Here is a 22,346-nt window from a genome sequence, read left to right on the forward strand (position 1 = left end):
TTTTTTTTTTTTTTTTTTTTTTTTTTTTGAGACGGAGTCTCGCTCTGTCGCCCGGGCTGGAGTGCAGTGGCCGGATCTCAGCTCACTGCAAGCTCCGCCTCCCGGGTTCACGCCATTCTCCTGCCTCAGCCTCCCGAGTAGCTGGGACTACAGGCGCCCGCCACCTCGCCCGGCTAGTTTTTGTATTTTTTAGTAGAGACGGGGTTTCACCGTGTTAGCCAGGATGGTCTCGATCTCTTGACCTCGTGATCCGCCCGTCTCGGCCTCCCAAAGTGCTGGGATTATAGGCTTGAGCCACCGCGCCCGGCCCAGAGTGTCCTCTTTAAAGTCATGGATCCTAATACGTGAAAATCCAGACTTAAAGCAAATAAACCAGGGGCTAATTATAATTACTCAAATTAAATAACGATTCTTTTGTCTTCCAAGGGGATTTCTGGGAGTCTGTCTGTCTTTCTCTCTCTTTCTTTCTTTCTTTCTTTCTTTCTTTCTTTCTTTCTTTCTTTCTNTCTTTCTCTCTCTTTCTTTCTTTCTTTCTTTCTTTCTTTCTTTCTTTCTTTCTTTCTTTCTTTCTTTCTTTCTCTTTCTTTTTCTTTCTTTCTCTTTCTTTTTCTTTCTTTCTTTTCTTTTCTTTCTTTCTTTCTTTCTTCCTTTCTTTCTTCCTTTCTTTCTTCCTTCCTTTCTTCCTTCCTTTCTTCCTTCCTTCCTTTCTTCCTTTCTTTCTTCCTTCCTTTCTTCCTTTCTTCCTTTCCTTTCCTTTCCTTTCCTTTCCTTTCTTTCCTTTCTTTTCTTTCTCTTTCTTTCTTTCCTTTCTTTCCTCTCTTTCTTTCCTCTCCTTCCTCCCTTCCCTTCCTCCCTTCCCTCCCTCCCTCCCTCACTCCCTCCCTCCCTCCCTCCCTCCCTCCCTCCCTTCCTTCCTTCCTTCCTTCCTTCCTTCCTTCCTTTCTTTTCTGATGGAGTCTCGCTCTGTCGCCCAGGCTGGAGTGCAGTGGCACAATCTCGGCTCACTGCAAGCTACACCTCTTGGGTTCATGCCATTCTCCTGCATCAGCCTTCCAAGTAGCTGGGACTACAGGTGCCCGCCACCATGCCTGGCTAATTTTTAGTATTTTTTAGTAGAGACAGGGTTTCACCGTGTTAGCCAGGATGGTCTCAATCTCCTGACCTCATGATCCGCCTGCCTCAGCCTCCCAAAGTGCTGGGATTACAGGCGTGAGCCACCGTGCCCGGCTGGGAGTGTTTCTTTCAATAACAAGCAACCTCATAGAAAATAAGGTTACAATACCTATTAGGGAAGCGATTCCTTCTCTATCGCTATATTAAGTTAACTGGAGCTTGGAGTAGTTTTCTCTAGTAGTGGTACATAAGTTGGTGCCTCTGCCTGTTTCCACACATTCACCCTTCAATGAGAAAACTTCACGATCCTTGGCGATCCAGCCTAGTCATCCCCTCTGCTCCAGAAACACTGTTGTGTACTTCTCTTGAAGCACCTTTGTGTGTTGTAGCCTATCTGGCTCTGTAACTGTGAGTTCATCAAAGATGGGACAGCATCTTGCTCTTTATTTCCTGTGTAGACGGGGGTATCAGAGCCTTTAGTGTAAGTCTTGCTTATATGCAGTTCAGGCCATTCAAGTCAAAAGGCCAGGTTCAGTTGGAAGCCCTGGCTTTGAATCCAAAATCTTTTTTTTTTTTTTTTTTTGCTAATAAGCAGGCATTAGCAAGGCATTTGATATGTAACCTCTTGACATGTCATTGTTTTGTCACTGATACGGAACTGATAATGTCTACTCTTTTTTTCTTTCCCCTCAAAAGAGGGAAGTATAAAGAATGGGAAAGAACTTGGGGGAAGGCAGCACAGCACAGTGGTGTAGATCACAGGCCTGATTCGAAGTACTTGGACTCAAGTCCTGGCTCCTGTCCTCTCCACCAGAGCAACTGGGCCAGTCACTTTACTCCTCCAAGCCTCAGTTTGCTTTCTCGTCGACTGAATGTTGATTGTGGTAGTACCTACGTCACAGGGTCTTTGTGAGGATTTAGCACAATGCCCAGCACCCAGGAAGCACTCTCTGTGTTTTACAATTTTAACATGAGTTGTTGTGATGGTTTGTTTGCGGTGACCCCTGTGCTCTTATTCCTCCCAGTAAAGTACCAACCCAACCCTGCCCTCTTCTCTTTTTGCAGAGGATGTGGATCCCTCAGTTGGTCGATTCAGGAACATGGTGCAAACTGCAGTGGTCCCAGTCAAGGTAGGAAGCACATGAAATGCCATACAGTCTGTGTTTAAAAACCTGCTCTTTAGGCCAGGCGCGTTGGCTCATGCCTGTAATCCGAGCACTTTGGGAGGCCGAGGCGGGCAGATCAAGAAGTCAAGAGATAGAGGCTGGGCACAGTGGCTCACACTTGTAATCCCAGCACTTTGGGAGGCCAAGGCAGGCGGATCACCTGAGGTCAGGAGGTCGAGACCAGCCTGGCCAACATGGTGAAACCCTGTCTCTACTAAAAATACAAAAATTAGCTGGGTGTGGTGGCACGTTCCTGTAGTCTCAGCTACTTGAGAGGTTGAGGCGGGAGAATCGCTGGAACGTGGGAGGCAGAAGTTGCAGTGAACTGAGATCGCGCCACTGCACTCCACTGCACTCCACCCTGGCAACCGAGGGAGACTCTGTCTCAAAAAAAAAAAATAACCTGCTCTTTATGTGCTATTGAGTGAGTGCTTAATTTTAAAATACATACCATACTCCTCTCCCATTTCTCATTCTGTGGAAATGAAATCTATGTTTAGGGAATCCTGGAGTACCACAGAAAGGCTGTGGGTAACTAGCCAGCTTGATGTTTCATGTAGATCATGTGCAATGTGAATCTGTAAATTCATTTTCCAGAGGGGTGCAGAGAGAAGCCCACCTTTTTTTGTCCTTTCTCTTTGGCCTCAAAGTAAGCTGTTAGGTAGAGGAGATGCATTATTGCAATACCACACAGTTTGTCATGCCTTTATTTTATGAGTGGCAATGGCACAGATAGGAATGTCAGCCCAGATGTGGATTAAGTTTAAAGATCAAGTATGTTGAAGAACCAAGAGGTAGAAGTTACGGAGATCTTCTAAGAGTTACTTCTAAGAGTAACTTCTAAGAAGTTACGGAGATCTTTTAAGATCTACCAAGAGGTAAAAGTTAGATCGTTCAACATGTGGAAGAACTACCAAATAGCAGAACAATCCAAACGGCAACACACTTCCCCTTAGAGTAGTGAGATCCCTGTTAATATTAAGAAGGTGATTAGAAGATGCTGGTTAGAGATGATATAGAAATTGTTTTACTTTTTATAAAAATAAAAAAAACCTGTAGAATATATTAGACTAAAGAAGATCTGTCAGAGTTCCTGCTCAGCCTTTGTCTAATCCCGAAGGCGCATAGGAGTGAGGAGGATGTTTCATGAGCTTTAGTCTAGTGTGGAAAAGTAGAAGATGTTTTCTGTGGGACTCCATAATGCCCCTTGAGCTCTTTTTGTTGTTGTTTTTATTCCTTTGGAATATTTTCTTGTCATTAAAGTATAAGATCATCAGGTACATAGTTTTATGTCAATTTTATTGCAGTACAATTTACATATAGTAAAGTCTACACATTTAAGTGTATAGTTTTGGCAAATATATGTGTAACCGCCACCATAATTAAGATAGAGATTTTCCTCACTCCAAAAAGTTGCCTCGTGGCCCTTTGCAGCAGTCCACCCCTAGGCCCAGGCAGCCAGTAAATATTTTCTTCACTGTAGATTGGTTTTGCTCTCAGATTAATGTTTAAAAATTGGACACCAGGCCAGGTGCGGTGGCTCATGCCTGTAATCCCAGCACTTTGGGAGGCCGAGGCGGGCGGATCACCTGAGGTAGGGAGTTTGAGACCAGCCTGACCAACATGGAGAAAACCCCGTCTCTACTAAAAATACAAAATTAGCCAGGCATGGTGGCGCATGCCTGTAATCCCAGCTACTCCAGAGGCTGAGGCAGGAGAATGGCTTGAACCCGGGAGGCGGAGGTTGCTGTGAGCTGAGATGGCACCATTACACTCCAGCCTGGGCAACAAGAGTGAAACTCTTGTCTCAAAAAAAAAATTGGACATCAAATATGAAGATACCAAATTTTTCCCCCTCAAAAAAAGGAAAAATATCTATTGCCATCTTTTATCGTTTCCATTTCCTAAAAGGGATTTTTTTTAAAAATGTTTTTTATTTTTGAGACAGTCTCACTCTGTCACCCAGGCTGGAGTGCAGTGGCACCATCTCAGCTCACTGCAACCTCTGCCTCAAGTGATTCTCGTGCCTCAGCCTCCCGAGTAGCTGTGATGACAGGAACCTGTCACCACGCCTGGCTAATTTTTGTATTTTTAGTAGAGATGGAGTTTTCCATGTTGGCCAGGCTGGTCTCGAACTCCTGATCTCATGTGTTCCTCCTAAAAGGTCATTTTAATATGAAAATAAGAAAGTGAGCTATGTGACTTCAGGGTAAAGAATAGTCATTAAAATTGATATGTTTTACTTTATGTAAAACTCACAGTACCATCCTTCTTGGCTGATATAGGATGGTGAAAACTTTGTTATGGAGCAGTGTTGGGAACCATCATAGATGACTGGGAAGGTCTCTTCAAACTGTAAGATTTTAACACCATGAAATAGGTTGTCCGTAAAGGAGAACAGGCTAGAAGTTAGGAACCTTTCCCAAAGCCATTTTTCTAAGGCTGGAATAGAAAAAGCTGACCACTCATGGGCCTCACCGCTTGTCTTCTCTCTCCAATCTCTCCCCTCTCCTCATCGTGAACTGTAGAAGAAGCGTGTGGAGGGCCCAGGCTCCCTGGGCCTGGAGGAATCAGGGAGCAGGCGCATGCAGAACTTTGCCTTCAGTGGAGGACTTTACGGGGGCCTGCCCCCCACACACAGTGAAGCAGGCTCCCAGCCGCATGGCATCCACGGGACAGCACTTATCGGTGGTTTGCCCATGCCATACCCAAACCTTGCCCCTGATGTGGACTTGACTCCTGTTGTGCCGTCAGCAGTGAACATGAACCCTGCACCAAACCCTGCAGTCTATAACCCTGAAGCTGTAAATGAACCCAAGAAGAAGAAGTATGCAAAAGAGGCTTGGCCAGGCAAGAAGCCCACACCTTCCTTACTGATTTGATATTTTTGGTCATGGAGAGGGGTGGGATTGGGTGGGAATGGGGTGGAAGGGTGATGGGGAGCTAATGAACTAGGGAGAAAAACTTTCCATGTGTGCGGTATCGTCTTTCAGAATGTCTCCTGGCATCCTAACCATGTAATATGAAAATTGGGGGTGGGGTTGAAATAGCCCATAAAGACCTGTCTTCACAACACTCGCAGTGTAAGAAAGGCTCCTTATATCCTTTTCAGTAGACTGCCCTGGCTCTTTCCTAGGCCTTCCACTACCTCCTTTCTCCCACTTTCCAGGATCATTTTTATGTAAAGTCACATATCCCAGGCCCTCAGGTTGAATCCAGAGCTGTCGAGGTTACAGTAGCATCACCAGCCTTGGGGGTCCAGCAGCCTGATTTATATTCACTACCTTTGCAAGTCCCAGGTAGCAGAAGGGTTGCCATGGGTCTCAAATTGATCAAAAAGAAGACTTAGAAGTCTGCAGTTAAGTTGAGGTTTAAACTAAAAAATGTTTCCTTGGGTCAGTGGTTTTGAGGTCCAATAGTTAGGCTTTTCTCTTTTGTCCTTCCTCTTTTGGAGTGAAAACAGTTCAATTTTCCTTCGTCTGTGACTGGTGCCATAGACACAGGTTTATAGTTTTAACTTACAGTATTGTTTGAACTCTACCTGTTTTTCTTGTCAAACCTGAGCACTCCACTTGCTGAAGTTTCTTATTTAATTCCAGAGTACTGTCCTCTACTCTAAGGCATTACTTTTAAGTGTATTATGAAGGCAATTTTCAAAGGATATAACCGGTTGGGGTAATTCAAAATAAAAAGGAAAAGATTTTTTTGCAAGTAACTGGTGTCTCTAAGAGGAATTTTTAGATGTCAGTTTGGAGGCTCTTTCCCCCCCAATTGAGAGCTCTTGTTATTGAGAGCTCTGAGACTAGACCTGGCTAACAAACATAGGAGACAAAGTTAGGAAACATTGATACAAGCTTTGTACAGAGATTTGTACATTTGTGTAATAGGCCTTTTCATGCTTTATGTGTAGCTTTTTACCTGTAACCTTTATTACATTGTAAATTAAACGTAACTTTTGTCATTTGGGTGCAGTCTGTGAATTTGTCTCTCAGTCACTGATTGCCACTGCTGTCGGGGAATGTTTGCTAAAGGCACGGTCACTGAGCTTGGGAGGCAATGCTCCATCCCCATTTTATTACAAATAAAGATGCCCCTAAATGAGTGTGGAAATTCTAACGAGAGAATCTAGTCCCCAGACTGAAGCATCACAAAGCAGCATCGGTTCGGAAGTGCTTGGTGCCCTTCATCAGGAGACCTCATGACAGGAGACCGGGCTTAGGGCATTTGCATAAGCCCTGTCACTCACCCTGCAGTCAGAGCTCTGTGCATTTGAGCCATAGCTTGGTGACACAGGAGCAAACGGAAGCTAAAGGTAAGTAAGTTTAGGAGGGATTTCAGCAAGAATTTGAATTGAAGGAATATGCCAGCATACAGAATCTGATTTGCAGTAAGTACAGTGTGTGTGTGAGACTTACATGTGGCTTTGGAATGAAGATGCCCACTAGGTTCCAGATCTTTGGGTCAAGTGCAGACTTGTAGCAGGAGCAGCCTTCTGAAGAACAGAAATTCATAACATCAGCTGTGCAAGAGTTGACTTCCCAGAGGGTCTGTAAAAATGAGGATCCTCATCAGGACAATACCTTCCTCTCATGATAGTGAAGATGGTACTGTTGGTAGTGCTGAACAATCACTGAGCACCTGCCTGCCTACCTACCGTGTAGGTAGGTACATTCACAGCATGTCATCTAGTTCTCATAGCCCCGAGAGGAATTCTATTTCTGTCTGCATTTTATAGATGAGAAAACTGAGACTCAGACAAAATAAACTTCCCTGTGAGCCCCCTGTACTGAAGACAGGATTGAAACTAGTCTGAATCCAGAGTTTAAGGTGGGGATATGCTTGGTCCATGGGTGGCGCACCCTTTAATTTTTGTATTTTCAGTGGAGACGAGGTTTCACCATGTTGGCCAGGCTGGTCTCAAACTTCAGTCCTTAGGTGATCCAACTACCTTGGCCTCCCAGAGTGCTGGGATTCCAGGCGTGAGCCACCGAGTCCGGCCTGTTTTGTAGTTCTTTAAAAAATGTCCAAACTGGGCCGGGTGCAGTGGCTCATGCCTGTAATCCCAACACTTTGGGAGACTGAGAGGGGCGGATCATGAGGTCAGGAGATCGAGACCATCCTGACTGACACGGTGAAACCCCATCTCTACTAAAAATACAAAAAATTAGCTGGGCGTTGTGGTGGGTGCCTGTAGTCCCAGCTACTTGGGAGGCTGAGGCAGGAGAATGACCTGAACCCAGGAGGAGGAGCTTGCAGTGAGCTGAGACTGTGCCACTGCACTCCAGGCTTGGCGACAAAGCGAGACTCCGTCTCCAAAAAAAGAAAAAAGTCCAAACTGGACAACTTATTGGAAGTATGTTAAAGTACGTTAGATATAGTTGAGATAAAATCAGTCCTTCCTGATGAGAAGGTTATGCCATGCTTTTTTTTTTTTTTTTTTTTTGAGACTTCTCTCTTTGTGGCCCAGGCTGGAGTGCAGTGGCGCAATCTTGGCTCCCTGCAACCTCTGCCTCCTGGGTTCAAGCAGTTCTCCTGCCTCAGCCTCCCGAGTAGCTGGGATTACAGGCGTCTGCCATCGTGTTTGGCTGATTTTTTTTTTTTTTTTTTTTGGTTAGAGGTGGGGTTTCACCATGTTGGCCAGGCTGGTCTTGAACTCCTGCCCTCAGGTGATCCCCCCGCCCCGGTCTCTCAAAGTGCTAGGATTAAAGGCATGAGGCACCGTTTTTTTGTTTGTTTGTTTGTTTTATTTTTTTGAGACAAAAGTCTCACTCTGTCCCCCAGACTGGAGTGCAGTGGTACGATCTCAGCTCACTGCAACCTCTGCCTCCTGGGTTCAAGCGATTCTACTGCCTCAACCTCCCGAGTAGCTGGGACTACAGGCGCCAGCCACCATGCCCAGCTAATTTTTGTGTTTTTAGTAGAGGTGGGGTTTTGCCATGTTGACCAGTCTGGTCTCAAACTCCTGACCTCAGGTGATATTCCTTTCTCAGCCTCCCAAAGTGCTGGGATTACAGGCATGAGCCACCGCCCCTGGCTGATATTTCGTGTACTTTAAGGGCCCAATTAAGCAGAAGCAGAACTGGGAAGGGGGCATGTATGTGTGGCAGCCTGGCTTAACTGGCGCCATGTTTCTGATTCCAATTATGTTTTATGTGCCCCTCAGAGATAAGCACCCCAAGATGGGGCTCACCTGCCTCTTACCCTAATCAGCTCTGGATGACAAACAAATGGATGAGCCCCTCCTGTCCGCTACCAGGATTGGCAGTGGCCTCACACTCAGGTGGGCACAGTGCTGCTGAGGGATGCAGCCTGTCCCCATCTTGGGACGCAAACCCACCCCGGATGGGAAGTGACTGCTGGTTTCCCCGAAATCCTGTGCCCATTGATGGCCCACCTGCTAAGGAGGGAAAGTAGACCCGTGTTCCCCTACCCGGGGCGGGTGAGGTGATGAATCCTGTGGAGAAAGACATGTACCGACAGAACAGCCCGTTCCCCAGGGGATCCTGGCCCAGGATCAGCTGTTTGATGACCGTTTGCCTAAAATATGTTCACTACCACATATAGGTCAGAATTTCAGAGTCAAAAGACACCTGGGAGGTTCCGTCTAGACCCTTCATTTTGCAAATGAGCAAACTATGGCAGTGAGGACTTGCTTCATTCAACTTGCGTGGGTCGGACGTCCGTGACTTGGGCCTATGGAAGCACACCACCCCTGCTACCCCAGCTACTACAAGAGGCTCACCTAGAGGGAGACAGCCACGCACTCATGATGCTGTCCAGACCCTTGACAGCTCGAGTGGAAAGATGGGGTGGGTGAGAATAGCAATTATTACCAGAGGCATGTGGACCATGGCTTTCCCAGCAGAGGGGCCACCATGAGAGGGGTCTGAAAAAAGGACATGGGATGGGGGTGGCTGGTGAGTGGGAGCAGGGAGGAGAGCCTGCCCTGTAAGCCTTGCTAGGGAATTACCACGAAGGCACTGAAGGATATTTTTCTTTAAAAAAAAAAATATATATATATATATATATACACACACACACACACACACACATATACACATACATACACACACACACATATATGCTCAGGTAGATACTTTGGAAAATGCAGAGAAACTTACAACACACACCCTCACCCAGAGTAGGGGAGGCTTCCTTGGGAAGGTCTCAGGCACTGGCAGTGACTGGTCAGGTTCAGACGATAGAAAATCCATGGGGTAGCAGGTGAGTAAGGGAGTCCATGGCCTCTCATGAGTCTCTCCACACAAGGAGACAAGCAGGTGTTCTAGTGCTCTCTTTCTCACAGCTTAGCAAATCTAGAGAAAACACCAGGTGTTTCAAGAAGACTGAAGACGGCTGGGCTCACTGGCTCACACCTGTAATGCCAGCACTTTGGGAAGCTGAGCTGGGCGGATCACCTGAGGTTAGGAGTTCGAGACTAGCCTGGCCAACATGGCGAAACCCCCATCTCTACTAAAAATACAATAATTACCCGGGCATGGTGGCGCACACCTGTAATGCCAGCTACTTGGGAGGCAGAGGTTGCAGTGAGTGAGATTGTGCCACTGCACTCCAGCCTAGGTGACACTGTGAGACTCCATCACACACACAAAAAAAGACTGAAGAGAGAGTTCCCCGTTAGTTCTGCCTGTGGGAGGGGAGGGGGGCTTCAAAGAGCATGGCATTGGATATCTCCACGTGGTGGAGGGGAGGGCGCTCCATGCAGGGGCTACCGTGGGAGCACAAATGGGGCAGAGTGGACTAAAGTCTGGCATGTGCCGGGGTAGAGGGAAGGCCCTTGAATGCCTGTGGAGTTGGATGTTCTCTGTGGCGAGGGAATAAAACCATTGCCTGTTCCATGGAGGGAATTGGATGCTGAAGCTTCTACCTTTAACAGGGGCATGGGTGCAGTTCCAGCCTCTGCCAGCAGGCTGGGCCCTGTGCCCACTTTTGAAAGACCTCCAGGGCTGTGGGGCAGGAGATGAGAGAGGGAAGGAAGAGAATCTGGCTCACTGCCGGGCACTTTATGAGAGTTACCTCCTTAATTCCTTTCACAGCCCTGAGAGGAGGTTGGCCGTGTCCTCATTTTACAAATGGGGAGCTTGAGGCTCAGGGTACACAGTCCCAGGTCACAGCCCTGGCAAGCCATGCAGTGGGCGTTCTAGCCCGGCCCTGAGGTTTTGGAGCAGGGACAGTGCAGGGGACCCCCCAGCCCAGGCTGCCTCCCCTGCCCTTTCCACGTCTGTGATAGGCTCTGATTTTGTTCCCTTTCTGAGTTTTTTCCTTCTCGATTTCCTGTCCCCTATGTCTCTATCTCTGTCCCCTTTGTGGTATGTGGGGCTTCTTCAGGTACTACTGAGTCTCCACAACTGTGCCAGGTTGGGCCTGGGCAGCTCCCCATAGAGGCTGGCACCCATAGCCAGGGGCAGGGTTACCAGCAGGAAGTGCACCCCTGAGCCCCTCACCCCAGCTCCCAACCTGCCTGCCTCAGCGGCCCCACATCCCCACCTCCCCCATCAGGGCACCTGCTCCCACTGTGCCCCATCCTGCTGGCGGCAGTCCTCTCTCTCCTTTGGGTCACTGGCAGCAGCATCCAGGCTCACCATTACTGTCCTCTCCTTCATGGAAAATTAAGCAAATCCTCTTGATTCCACTCCCCGCCAGCTGCCCCAGACGCCCTCCCATTTCTCTGCTCCACTTGCTGTCCCCAGTTGCTCTCCTCCATCTGCTGTTGAACCCACTCCAGGCAGGCTCTTCCCCCAGCACTCATTCCCTCTGCAGTCGGTCATGTTTGCTTCTCTCCTCGCCCTGCCCTGCACACCCTCGCCCTCCCATCACCTCTCTGCTTCCCCCTGCTCGCGCCCCTATAACCCATGGGCTTCTGGCTGCTCCTTCCACCCTCAGGTCACATGCCCGTCCTGCCCCTGTGACTGGACCTCTCTCCCAGCCATCAGCAGGGCTCCCTCGCTCCCTGTCCCTATGTTGAGAAAGAGAAAAGCAGGCCCTGACCTCCCGGAGCCGGCCTGGAGCCCAGCGGGGCTTCGGTATTCTCCAGCTGAACCTAAACGACTTCCCAGGACATCAGCAGCAGACAAACCACCCTGTGACCATGATGGATCACAACACAAACAGGGCCACTCCACAATCATGTCTGAGCACAAATAAAACATGAACATTGTCCAAGCCACAAAAAGGACCAATCATCCCTGCAGTGGGTGTTGACTTGTAGGCTCTAAAACATTCATCCAGGACCTCAGAATGTCACAGTTGAAGTAGGATCTTTGCAAATGTAATGAAGGTAAAGATCTTCAGATGAGAACTTCCTGCATTAGGATTTGCTCTAATCCAGGAATGATCCAATAGGAGACAGAAAAGGAGGCCAGGAGTGGTGGCTCACACCTGTACTCCCAACACTTTGGGAGGCCAAGGCAAGTGGATCACGAGGTCAGGAGTTTGAGACCAGCCTGGCCAACATGGGGAAACTCCATCTCTACTAAAGATACAAAACAATCAGCTGGGCGTGCTGGTGTGCACCTGTAAGCTACTTGGGAGGCTGATGCAAGAGAATCGCTTGAACCGAGAGGCAGAGGTTGCAGTGAGCCAAGATCGCACCATTGCACTCCAGCCTGGGTGAAAGGGCAAGACTCCATCTCAAAAAAAAAAAAAAAACAACAACAAAACAAACAAACAAACAAACAAAAAACGGAAAAGGAGAAGACAGGGACACAGAGGGGAAGGCCATGGGAAGATACGGAGGTTAGAATGATCGATCTACAAGCCAAGGAGCACAGGGATTGCCTCAGAGCTTTCAGAAGGAATCAACGCGGCAACACCTTGATGTCTGGCCTCTAGAACTGTGAGAAGATACATTTATGTCGCTTTAAGCTGCCAAGTTTGTAGTCATTTGTTACAGCGGACCCAGAAACAAATGCAACCCCCTGTCCTGGCTCATAGGAGAAGCTGTTGCTTCTTACTGATCACAGCTCTAGCCTTGGTCTAGTCTTGCCTCCCTCTAGATAAAATGTATTAATGTCCTCAGCCATAGAAATACCCTTGCTTCTGCACAGCATCCCATCCAGAGGGAAGCCCTGCTTGCTTTTTTCTTTTTCTTTTTTTCTTTGAGATGGAGTCTCACTCTGTCACCCAGGCTGAAGTGCAGTGACATGATTTCAGCTCACTGCAACCTCCACCTCTCGGGTTCTAGTAGTTCTCCTGCCTCAGCCTCTAGAGTAGCTGGGATTACAGGCATGTACCCCCATGCCCAGCTACTTTTTGTATTTTTAGTAGAGACGGGGTTTTACCATGTTGGTCAGGCTGGTCTTGAACTTCTGACCTCAAGTGATCCACCCTCCTTAGTCTCCCAAAGTGCTGGGATTACAGGCGTGAGCCACCACGCCGGGCCTGAAGCCCTGCTTTCTTAAGCACTCCAAAGTTATCTAACCCAAATTCTGTAAGTCCTTTCTAACACAGCTTACTGAGTTTCCCATGGCGTGTGCTATCCCTATGAGTCACAAACCCAACTTATTCAGATGTCCCTGTGTTCCTAGGAGTCTGTGGCTGGAGGGCATTGACAACGTCTTGGCCCCAAGGCCACCATCTCAATGAGGCCAACCCTCTTCACTCCCAACTCCTTATCCCTAACCTCCCCACTCGCTCCACTGTTCCCACAGCACCATCCCCTCTACCACATACCACCCCTGTGGTGGAATCCTTTACTTATTGACTGCATATTGTTTACAGTCTGCCTTCCCCTTCCCCTCGTTTGAGTGTAAGCTCCACTTAGGGGCAGGGGCTGTTGTCTGTTTTGATTCCCAGTGTATTCAAAATGGCTGGAACAGCCTAGCACACCGCTGCCACGCCATAAAAATTTGTTGAATGAATGAATCAATGTTGGGACAGCAGCAAACCAAGGAAGTGCTTAACCAGCCTGGCCACCAGGAGGGCTTCGCTGGAAGAGGGCTGTCAGGGCTGGGATCTGAGGGATAAATAAAGGTTATCCAGGCACAAGAGTGGGGAGGAGAGGCTGGGCGCGGTGGCTCACACCTGTATCCCAGCACCTTGGAAGGCTGAGGTGGGTGGATCACTTGAGGTCAGAAGTTCAAGGCCAGACTGGCCAACATGGTGAAACCCCACCCCTACTAAAAATACAAAAAATAAATAAGAAAGAGTGGGAGGAGTATTCCAGCCATCTGCAAAAGGTTGGGGAAGCGAGGAGGGATTTCAGGATTGAGGAAATGCAAGTGATTTGATGCAGCCGGAGAGAATGTTCTGGAAGGGGAAGGCAATAGATGAGAATGGTATGTTGTCAGGGGCCAGGACACGAAGGACTATGTCATCAGGAGCTCAGACTTCACCTGAGGGTCATGGGGAGTCCTGGAAGTGTTGAAGCAGGAGGTGACATGTCAGAACTGCATTTAGGAAGAGCAGAGGGGCCAGGTGTGGTGGCTTACACCTGTATCCCAGCACTTTGGGAGGTTGAAGCAGGAGGACTGCTTGAATCCAGGAGTTCGAGACCAGCCTGGGCAACATGGCAAAACCCATCTCTACCAAAAATACAAAAATTAGCCAGTCTAATAACCCAGTCTCCAAATAAATAAATAAAAATATACAAATAAATAAATATGTATGTATTTTTTGTTTTAATAATAATTGTAATTTCCAATATGTTGTGCAAGGAGATTAGAGAGGAAAATCATATTAATTTGATATTTGTGGAAGAATTGTGCAAATCACATTTAATGTCACCACAATGTGAGGAGGAATTTTTTTTTTTAAGGAAGAGCAGATGGCGGGGGGGCAGTCCTGGGGAGGTGAGGCTGGAGGTTGGAAGACTAGCAGTGAGGTGGTCTCAGGGCAAGATGATGCGGCCTGGACCACGCTGGAGAGTCTAGGGAGAAGGAAGAAGACCTAGGGTGCTTCTGAGGACTCTGGCTGGGCATCCAGGGTTTACAGGTGTCATCCACTGTGGAGGGGAACACAGGAGACGGGCAGGTTATGGGGAAGGTGCTGAGATTGAGGCCCTTTATGCCATAGAGATCAGGGCAGATGTGTGCACACCTGGAGCTCAAGGCTAGCCTGGACACAGTCTTGGAAGCGGGACAGAGTAAGGCCACATCCCCCACATCGGGGAGGATGATTCTAAGGACTTCTACTTAGAAAACTGTAAGAAGAGGGGGCTCGCCCGGGCGCGGGGGCTCACGCCTGTAATCCCAGCACTTTGGGAGGCCAAGGCGGGTGGATCACAAGGTCAAGAGATCAAGACCATCCTGGCCAACATAGTGAAACCCTGTCTCTACTAAAAATACTAAAATTAGCCAGGCCTGGCGGCACATGCCTGTAATCTCAGCTACTCAGGAGGCTGAGGCAGGAGAATTGCCTGAACCCAGGAGGCGGAGGTTGCAGTGAGCCACTGCACTCCAGCCTGGCAACAGAGTGAGACTCTGCCTCAAAAAAAAAAAAAAAAAGAAGAAGAGAGGGCTCAGGTGGCAGGGTTTCAGGGAGGGGCAGAGGGTGACCCGCTCCCCACCTCTCCTCCTCTCTCTGTCCTCTGGGTGGTCTCTCGGTCTCCACTGGCCCCTGCAGCCCCCAGTGGCTGGAATCACTCCCTCGGACAGAGACCTCTTGTCTCTCCGAATAGCTCACTGCTCCAGGCTTCTTTAGAAAGCAGGGAGGAGGCCCCCCGCACAGATGGCTGCAGCAGTAGCCCCTCTGGAAGCCAGCACCCATCTGGAGGGGATGACAGCCTGGACCTGGCACTCAGGCCCTAGTTATTCTGGGAAGGCTCAGGACTGGGCTCCAGGCATGTCGTGGTGCACATGGTCTCAGCAGGGCTGCAAGCATGTCCAGCACAGCCTGGTGGGCTCCCTTCCCAGCACACGGCCCCTCAATGATCCCTACCTTGGACTCGGAGCAGAACGAGAAGCACCTTACCCAGACAGGAGAGATGAGCCCCTTCACCTAGACCCCACGGGCTTCGCCCCTCACTCCATTCTGCCTCCTACCTGCCTCTCCCCTCGGCCTTCCAGGCTGGGTTTCCATCCTCTCCTCTGAGCAACCTCACCAGCCTCCTAACTGCCCCTCCCTGCCCTGCCAAGCCATCTTCACACCTCAGTAGAGTCTTGCTAAAATGCAATTCACACCACATCCCTCATTTGAATCAATCAAGAACTCATCCCTAAAGACCAAACTCCTTACTGAGGCCTCTGGGGTCCTGCATGCCTGACTGCTGTCTGCCTCCTACTCTAAATCTCTTTCAGTTTCCCTGTATGCCCTCCTCTGTTCTTAGCTCCCCCTCTGTCTCCCACTCACCCTTGGCTCACCCATGACTTCCTCTGGGCACGCTTCCCTGGTCCTCAAGCTGTGGAAGGAAGATCTGCTTGAGCAGTCCTCACACACTGGATCCTCCCTGTGTGAGTGCTGGGAGGACACTCACCACTGTTGCCTGGCAACCCCACAATGTGCCCTAAACAGGCAGGCCAGCAATATGGACAGAGTTGAATTGAAATGCATTAAGATTAAGAAGCTCCTTCTTCCTTTCCTCTCCAGGTCCTTGGATCCTGCTCCATTAGGTGGGCAGGTATTATTACCCTCTGCTGAGGTTTGAATGTGTCCTGCAAATTTCAGGTGTTGGAAACTTAATCCCCATATTCTTATGTTAATGGCACTTGGAAGTGGAGCCTTTGGGAGGTATTTAGGATTAGATCAGGTCATCCGGGTGGGGACCTCATGGTGGTTCTGGTGGCTTTACAAGAAGAGGAAGAGATGCCTGAGTTGGCATGCTCTTCCCTCTCACCCTGTGATGCCCTCTGCCAGGTCACGACACAGCAAGAAGGTCCTCACAAGATGCAGCCCCTCAGCCTTGGACTTCCCAGCCTCCAAAACTGTAAGAAATTTAAAAAAAAAAAAAAAATTTTTTTTTTTTTTTAGAGACAGAGTTTCACTCTTGTTGCCCAGGCTGGAGTGCAATGGCACAATCTTGGCTCACTGCAACCTCTGCCTCCCGGGTTCAAGCAGTTCTCCTGCCTCAGCCTTCCGAGTAGCTGGGATTACAGGCACCTGCCACCACACCCAGCTAATTTTTGTATTTTTGGTAGAGACAGGGTTTCACCATGTTGACCAGGCTGGTCTCAAACTCCTGACTTCAGTTGATCCACCCACCTCGGCCTCTTAAAGTGCTGGGATTATAGGCATGAGCCACCATGCCAGCCAGAAATAAATTTATTTTCTTTATAAATTATCCAGTCAGCGGCATTCTATTATAGCAACAGGAAACAGACTAAGACACCCTCCACTTCCTCCCAGCTAGAAGGAGCAACCCAAGTCCAGAGGCTGTTCCTCCATCTGTGCTACCCACATGGTCTCAGCCTTGAATCCAGTGACTCAGTGGTACCACCAAACTGAAGTCATGTTTCAACAAAATTCTCAAACCCTTAGGGGAAGTAACAGCAGTAAGGAAATACAAGCAGGGAGTTCATATGGGGAGGGCTCCAGAGGCCCCATTAGAAAGGGAACTTCCCCAGGCCTTCCTGTTCTGAGGAGCACTGTGGGTGTCGGGTTCCACCTTGACTAAACCCAGGTTCAGCCTTTTCCTGGCTGGAGGACTTTGGGCACACAGTTTAACCTCTCTAGGTGGCAGTTTTCCTATACATAAAATGGAAAGAACCAGATAAACCCGCATTTCAGGGTTGCTATGAACTTAATGAGCCAGGCAGTTACAGCTCCCCTTCCCAGAGTCCCAGGCCTTCCCATTGCCTCTGCATGTGTGGAGATTCAACTCTGGGCCAGGCATAGTGGCTCATACCTGTAATCTCAGCATTTTCAGAGGCTGAGGCAGGCGGATCACCTGAGGTCAGGAGTTCGAGACCAGCCTGGCCAACATGGTGAAACCCTGTCTTTACTAAAAATACAAACATTAGCTGGGCATGGTGGTGTACACCTGTAGTCTCAGCTACTTGGGAGGCTGAGACAGGAGAATTGCTTGAACCTGGGAGGCGGAGGTTGCAGTGAGCTGAGATTGTGCCATTGCAGTCTAGCCTGGGTGATAGAGCAAGACTCTATCTCAAAAAAAAAAAAAAAAAAAATCTAAAGATGAAAAAGTTAGCCAGGCAAGTGGGAGTGTGCATTCTATTCAGAGGCACTGGCATGTGCAGAAGCTCTGTGGTAGAAGACGCCCCAAATATGTCTTTTCAGGAAGGTGGAGTAGAGGCAGCTTTTTCCCATTTTCTTCTCCCAAATTACCCCCTCACAAGGAACGAGAAACAGAAACTCCATCTTCTAAGAAAATATTTCTGACATTGAACTACAATATTGTAGAAAATTTCCAATGCTCCTGATTCCAATATGGTCAAGTCACAGAATTATCAAATAATTTTATCTTTTGTCTACTTTTAGAACTTGGCCTCCTCTGGGTGCAGTGGCTCACGCCTGTAATCCCAACACTTTGGGAGGCTGAGGCGGGCGGATCACCTGAGGTCGGGAGTTCAAGACCAGCCTGACCACCATGGAGAAACCCCGTCTCTACTAAAAATACAAAATTAGCCAGGTGTGGTGGCGCACGCCTGTAATCCCAGCTACTCAGGAGGCTGAGGCAGGAGAATCGCTTGAATCCGGGAGGTGGAGGTTACAGTGAGCCAAGATTTCGCCACTGCACTGCAGCCTGGGCAACGAGAGCAAAACTCTGTCAAAAAAAAAGAAAAAAAGAGAAAAAAACACTTGGCCTCCTCATACCAGCTCTTTTTTATTTTTTAATTTTTTGAGACAGAGTCTCACTCTGTCACCCAGACTGGAGTACAAGGATGTGTCCTGGCCCACAGCAACCTCTGCCTCCTGGGTTCAAGCAATTTTCCTGCCTCAGCCTCCCGAATAGCTGATTACAGACGCACATCACGATGCCCGGCTAATTTTTTTTTTTTTTTTTTTTTTTTGACATGTAGTTTTGCTCTTGTTGCACAGGCCGAAGTGCAATGGCGCGATCTCAGCTCACTGCAACTTCTGCCTCCCGGGTTTAAATGATTCTCCTGCCACAGCCTCCCAAGTAGCTGGGATTACAGGTGTGTGCCACCATGCCCAGCTACTTTTGTATTTTTAATGGAGGCAGGGTTTCACCATGTTGGTCAGGCTGGTCTGGAACTCCTAACTTCAGGTGATCTACCCGCCTTGGCTTCCCAAAGTGCTGAGATTACAGGCGTGAGCCACAGTGCCCGGCCTTAATTTTTTAATTTTTAATAGAGATGGGGTTTCACCGTGTTGGCCAGGCTGGTCTTGAATTCCTGACCTCTCTGCCTGCCTCAGTCTCCCACAGTGCTGGGATTACAGGCATGAGCCACTGTGCCCGGCCAGGCCAGTTCTTTCTTTGAGTACTAACTGATGAAATTCTAATGCCTGGACCTTAGAATTAAACTCTTCCTAATAAACAAACTCTATGAAACAAGCCTCAGAAAGATGAAGAGGTATCCTTTCTCCCTTGAAGCTAAAAAAATCAGAAATACTTGCTATTCTCCATCATAAAAATGAGTTTAAGAATCAGACGTAATAGGGGTCAAAACAAGAACTTTTTTCCTTTTTGAGACACTGTCTGGATCTGTCACTCAGGCTGGAGTACAGTGGCACAATCTCAGCTCACTGCAACATCCGCCTCCCAGGTTCAAGCAATTCCCCTGCCTCAGTCTCTGGAGTAGGTAGGGTTACGGGCGTGCACCACCACACCCGACTAATTTTTGTATTTTTAGTAGAGACGGGGTTTCACCATGTTGGCCAGGCTGGTCCCAAACTCCTGACCTCATTTGATCTGTCCGCCTCCTCCCAAAATGCTGGGACTACAGGTGTGACCCACCGCGCTCAGCCAAGTACTTTCATAAGAGCATCAATCTTGCCTTCCTGGCCAATGTGGGAATTTGTGGAACTATTCATAAAACAAGTTAGCTCTGTTAATAGAAATCTGTCCTGGAAAGAGTTGTTTGCACAAGAGTCTTGAAAGACAACCAGACCTCAGATGGTATGACCTCCTACGGAAGTAACTTGTAAATTCCAGAAATAAGTCTGGGAAGGCAATTGTTTATTTTAATCAACAATTTGAGTCATGATAATATGTTAAATTGACATTTCTTAAGTACTTCTAGGCTTTTTGTTTTTAGAGGGGTGGGTCAAAGCAGAAGATGCTCTTGTGGTAGGCTAGTTAAAAGAAATCTATGAAATCTCAACCGGGTGCTGTGGCTCACACCTGTAATCCCAGCTCTTTGGGAGGACAAGGCGAGTGGATCACTTGAGGCCAGGAGTTCGAGACTAGTCTGGCCAACATGGCGAAACTCTGTCTCTACTAAAACTACAAAAATTAGCCGGGTGTGGTGGTACATGCCTGTAATCCCAGCTACTCGGGAGGCTGAGGTAGGAGAATCACTTGAATCCGGAAGGCAGAGGTTGCAGTGAGCCGAGATGGTGCCACTACACTCCAGCCTGGGTGACAGAGTGAGACTCCGTCTCAAAAAGAAAAAAAAAAAAAAAAAGAAATCTCGAAAGTGGAACAAGAGGAAAGGAAATGAAGAATTGGTCTAGATGATCCAACATCTGACTGAAAGCTGTTCCCCAAAGACAAAACCAACCAGATAGCCAAAAAACAACCAAGGAAGTTTCCAGAACTTACTCAGAATGAGTTTTTAAATTTAAACGATCCATAAAAGCCCAGAAGCAAGAATGTAAGACCCACATCTGGTTAAGCGTGTAGAATACTAGAGTACCAGGTCCAAGGGAGAAAGCTCCCAGCCCTCACATGCGAGGGGTCTGCAGTAAGAATGGCATCGGACTTCCCAACTTTAAAAATAGGACTGCAGCCTCTCAAGTAGCTGGGATTACAGGTGTGCACTACAGCTACTTGCAAGGCTGAGGCAGGAGAATCCCTTGAATCCGGGAGGCGGAGGTTGTGGTGAGCCGAGATTGCACCACTGCACTCCAGCCCGGGCAACAAGAGCGAAACTCCGCCTCAAAAAAAAAAAAAAAAAAAAAAAAAAAAAAAGGAAAAAGGACTGCAAGACCATGGAACCAATGCTTCCAAATTTGCGGGGAACATTGTTTCAACCGGGAACTCAATACCAGCCAGACCACAGATCACTGCTGAAGAATAAACAATGCTATGCTTTGGGTTTAGGGTTAGAAGCAGTCTTTAAAAAAAAAAATGTGGTAAAATACACATAACATAAAATTTACCATCTTGACTGGGTGCAGTCGTTCACACCTGTAATCCCGGCACTTTGGGAGGCTGAGGCAGGCAGATCACCTGAGGTCAGGAGTTCAAGACCAGCCTGGCCAACATGGCAAGACCCCATCTCTACTAAAAATACAAAAAGTAGCTGGGTGTGGTGGCGTGCACCTGTAATCCCAGCTACTTTGGAGGCTGAGGTGGGGAGGATCACTTGAACCTGGGAGGCAGAGGTTGCAGTGAGCCGAGATCGCATCACTGCACTCCAGACTTGGTGACAGAGCGAGACTGTCTCAAAAAAAAAAAAATTGCTACCTTAACCATTTAAAAAAAAAATCATGACACAGTCCTCAGGAGACCTTGAGAAATGTGCCCTTAATCATTTTTAAGTATACGGTTCAGTCGTGTTAAGTATGTTCACATTGTGCAACCAACCAATCTCTAGGATATTTGCATCTTGCAAAACTGAAACTCTTCACCCATTAAACAACAACTCCCAATTTCCCCCTTCCCCCAGTGGCTGGGGAAGGGCCACCCTTTGACTTTCTTCTTTTTTTTTTTTTTGTTGAGATGGAGTTTTTGCTCTGTCGCCCAGGCTGGAGTGAAGTGGCTTGATCTCAGCACATTGCAACCTCCACCTCCCAGGTTCAAGCGATTCTCCTGCCTCAGCCTCCCAAGTAGCTGAGATTACAGGCACCTGCTACTATGCCCAGCTAATTTTTGTATTTTTAATAGAGGCAGGGTTTCACCATGTTGACCAGGCTGATCTCGAACTCCTGACCTCAGGTGATCCACCTGCCTTGGCCTCCCAAAGTGTTGAGATTACAGGCGTGATCCACTGCACCAGGCCTCCCTTTGACTTTCTATGAATTTCACGACTCTAGGTTCTTCATCTGAGTGGAATCATACAATATTTGTCATTTTGTGATAGGCTTATTTCACTGAGCATAATGTCCAGAAGTTTCCTCCATATTGTGGCATGTGTCATAATTTTATTCCTTTTGAAGGCTGAATAACATTTCATTGTATGGACCGGGCATGGTGGTTCATGCCTGTAATCCCAGCACTTTGAGGCTGGAGGATCGTTTAAGCCCAGGAGTTCAAGACCAGTCTGGGCAACATAGCAAGACTCTTTCTCTATAAAAAAAAAGGTTTAAAAATTAGCTGGGCATGGGCCAGGCGCAGTGGCTCACGCCTCTAATCCTAGCACTTTGGGAGGCCAAGGCGGGTGGATCACGTGGTCAGGAGATCAAGACCATCCTGGCTAACATGGTGAAACCCTGTCTCCACTAAAAATACAAAAAAATATATATATATCAGCCAGGCATGGTGGTGGGCGCCTGTAGTCCCAGTTACTCGGGAGGCTGAGGCAGGAGAATGGCGTGAACCCAGGAGGCAGAGCTTGCACTGATCTGAGATCTCGACACTGCACCCCAGCCTGGGTGACAGAACAAAACTCTGTCTCGAAAAAAAAAAAAAAAAATTAGCTGGGCATGGTGGCACACACCAGGCTTAGGTGGGAGGATCGCTTAAGCCTGGGAGGTTGAGGCTGCAGTGAGCTGTGATTGCACTACTGCACTCCAGTCTGGGTAACAGTGTTGCTGGATTTTTAAGGAATCAGAGAGACTGGTGGGGTTCAGGAGGATATTTATTAATTATTTCGGTGAACTGGCTCAGTCAGATTAACATCCAAAGGACTGAACCCTGAACAAAGAGTTAAGTTACCTGTTAAGCATTTCATGGGGCAGGGGGAGATCTGTGCAGGGGGAAGCATGCTTACAGAAGCGAGAAACAAAGGCAATTATTTAATCAATTGAGACATGTATTACATCATTTCTTACTTTTAAAGGAAAAACATGTTTTGCAACTTGAGTTTA

General features: G+C 48.0%; 1 protein-coding gene across 7 annotated transcripts in view; it reads left to right on the top strand.

Moving 5' to 3' along the window:
• Positions 1–6,385, top strand: part of PPP1R8 (protein phosphatase 1 regulatory subunit 8) — a 21,834-nt gene extending 15,449 nt beyond the window's left edge. For 6 of the 7 annotated variants that reach the window (XM_025399094.1, XM_025399104.1, XM_025399130.1 and 3 more), the window contains 2 exons: positions 2,179–2,243; positions 4,808–6,385. In XM_025399094.1, the coding sequence (XP_025254879.1) occupies positions 2,179–2,243; positions 4,808–5,161 (419 nt within the window). In that variant the 3' untranslated portion in view covers positions 5,162–6,385. The remainder of the gene's footprint in view (positions 1–2,178; positions 2,244–4,807) is intronic. The other variant, XM_025399074.1, reaches the window with a different exon arrangement.
• The last annotated feature ends 15,961 nt before the right edge of the window (positions 6,386–22,346 follow it).

The sequence above is a fragment of the Theropithecus gelada genome, chromosome 1, assembly GCF_003255815.1.
Source record: "Theropithecus gelada isolate Dixy chromosome 1, Tgel_1.0, whole genome shotgun sequence".
Classification (NCBI taxonomy): domain Eukaryota; kingdom Metazoa; phylum Chordata; class Mammalia; order Primates; family Cercopithecidae; genus Theropithecus; species Theropithecus gelada.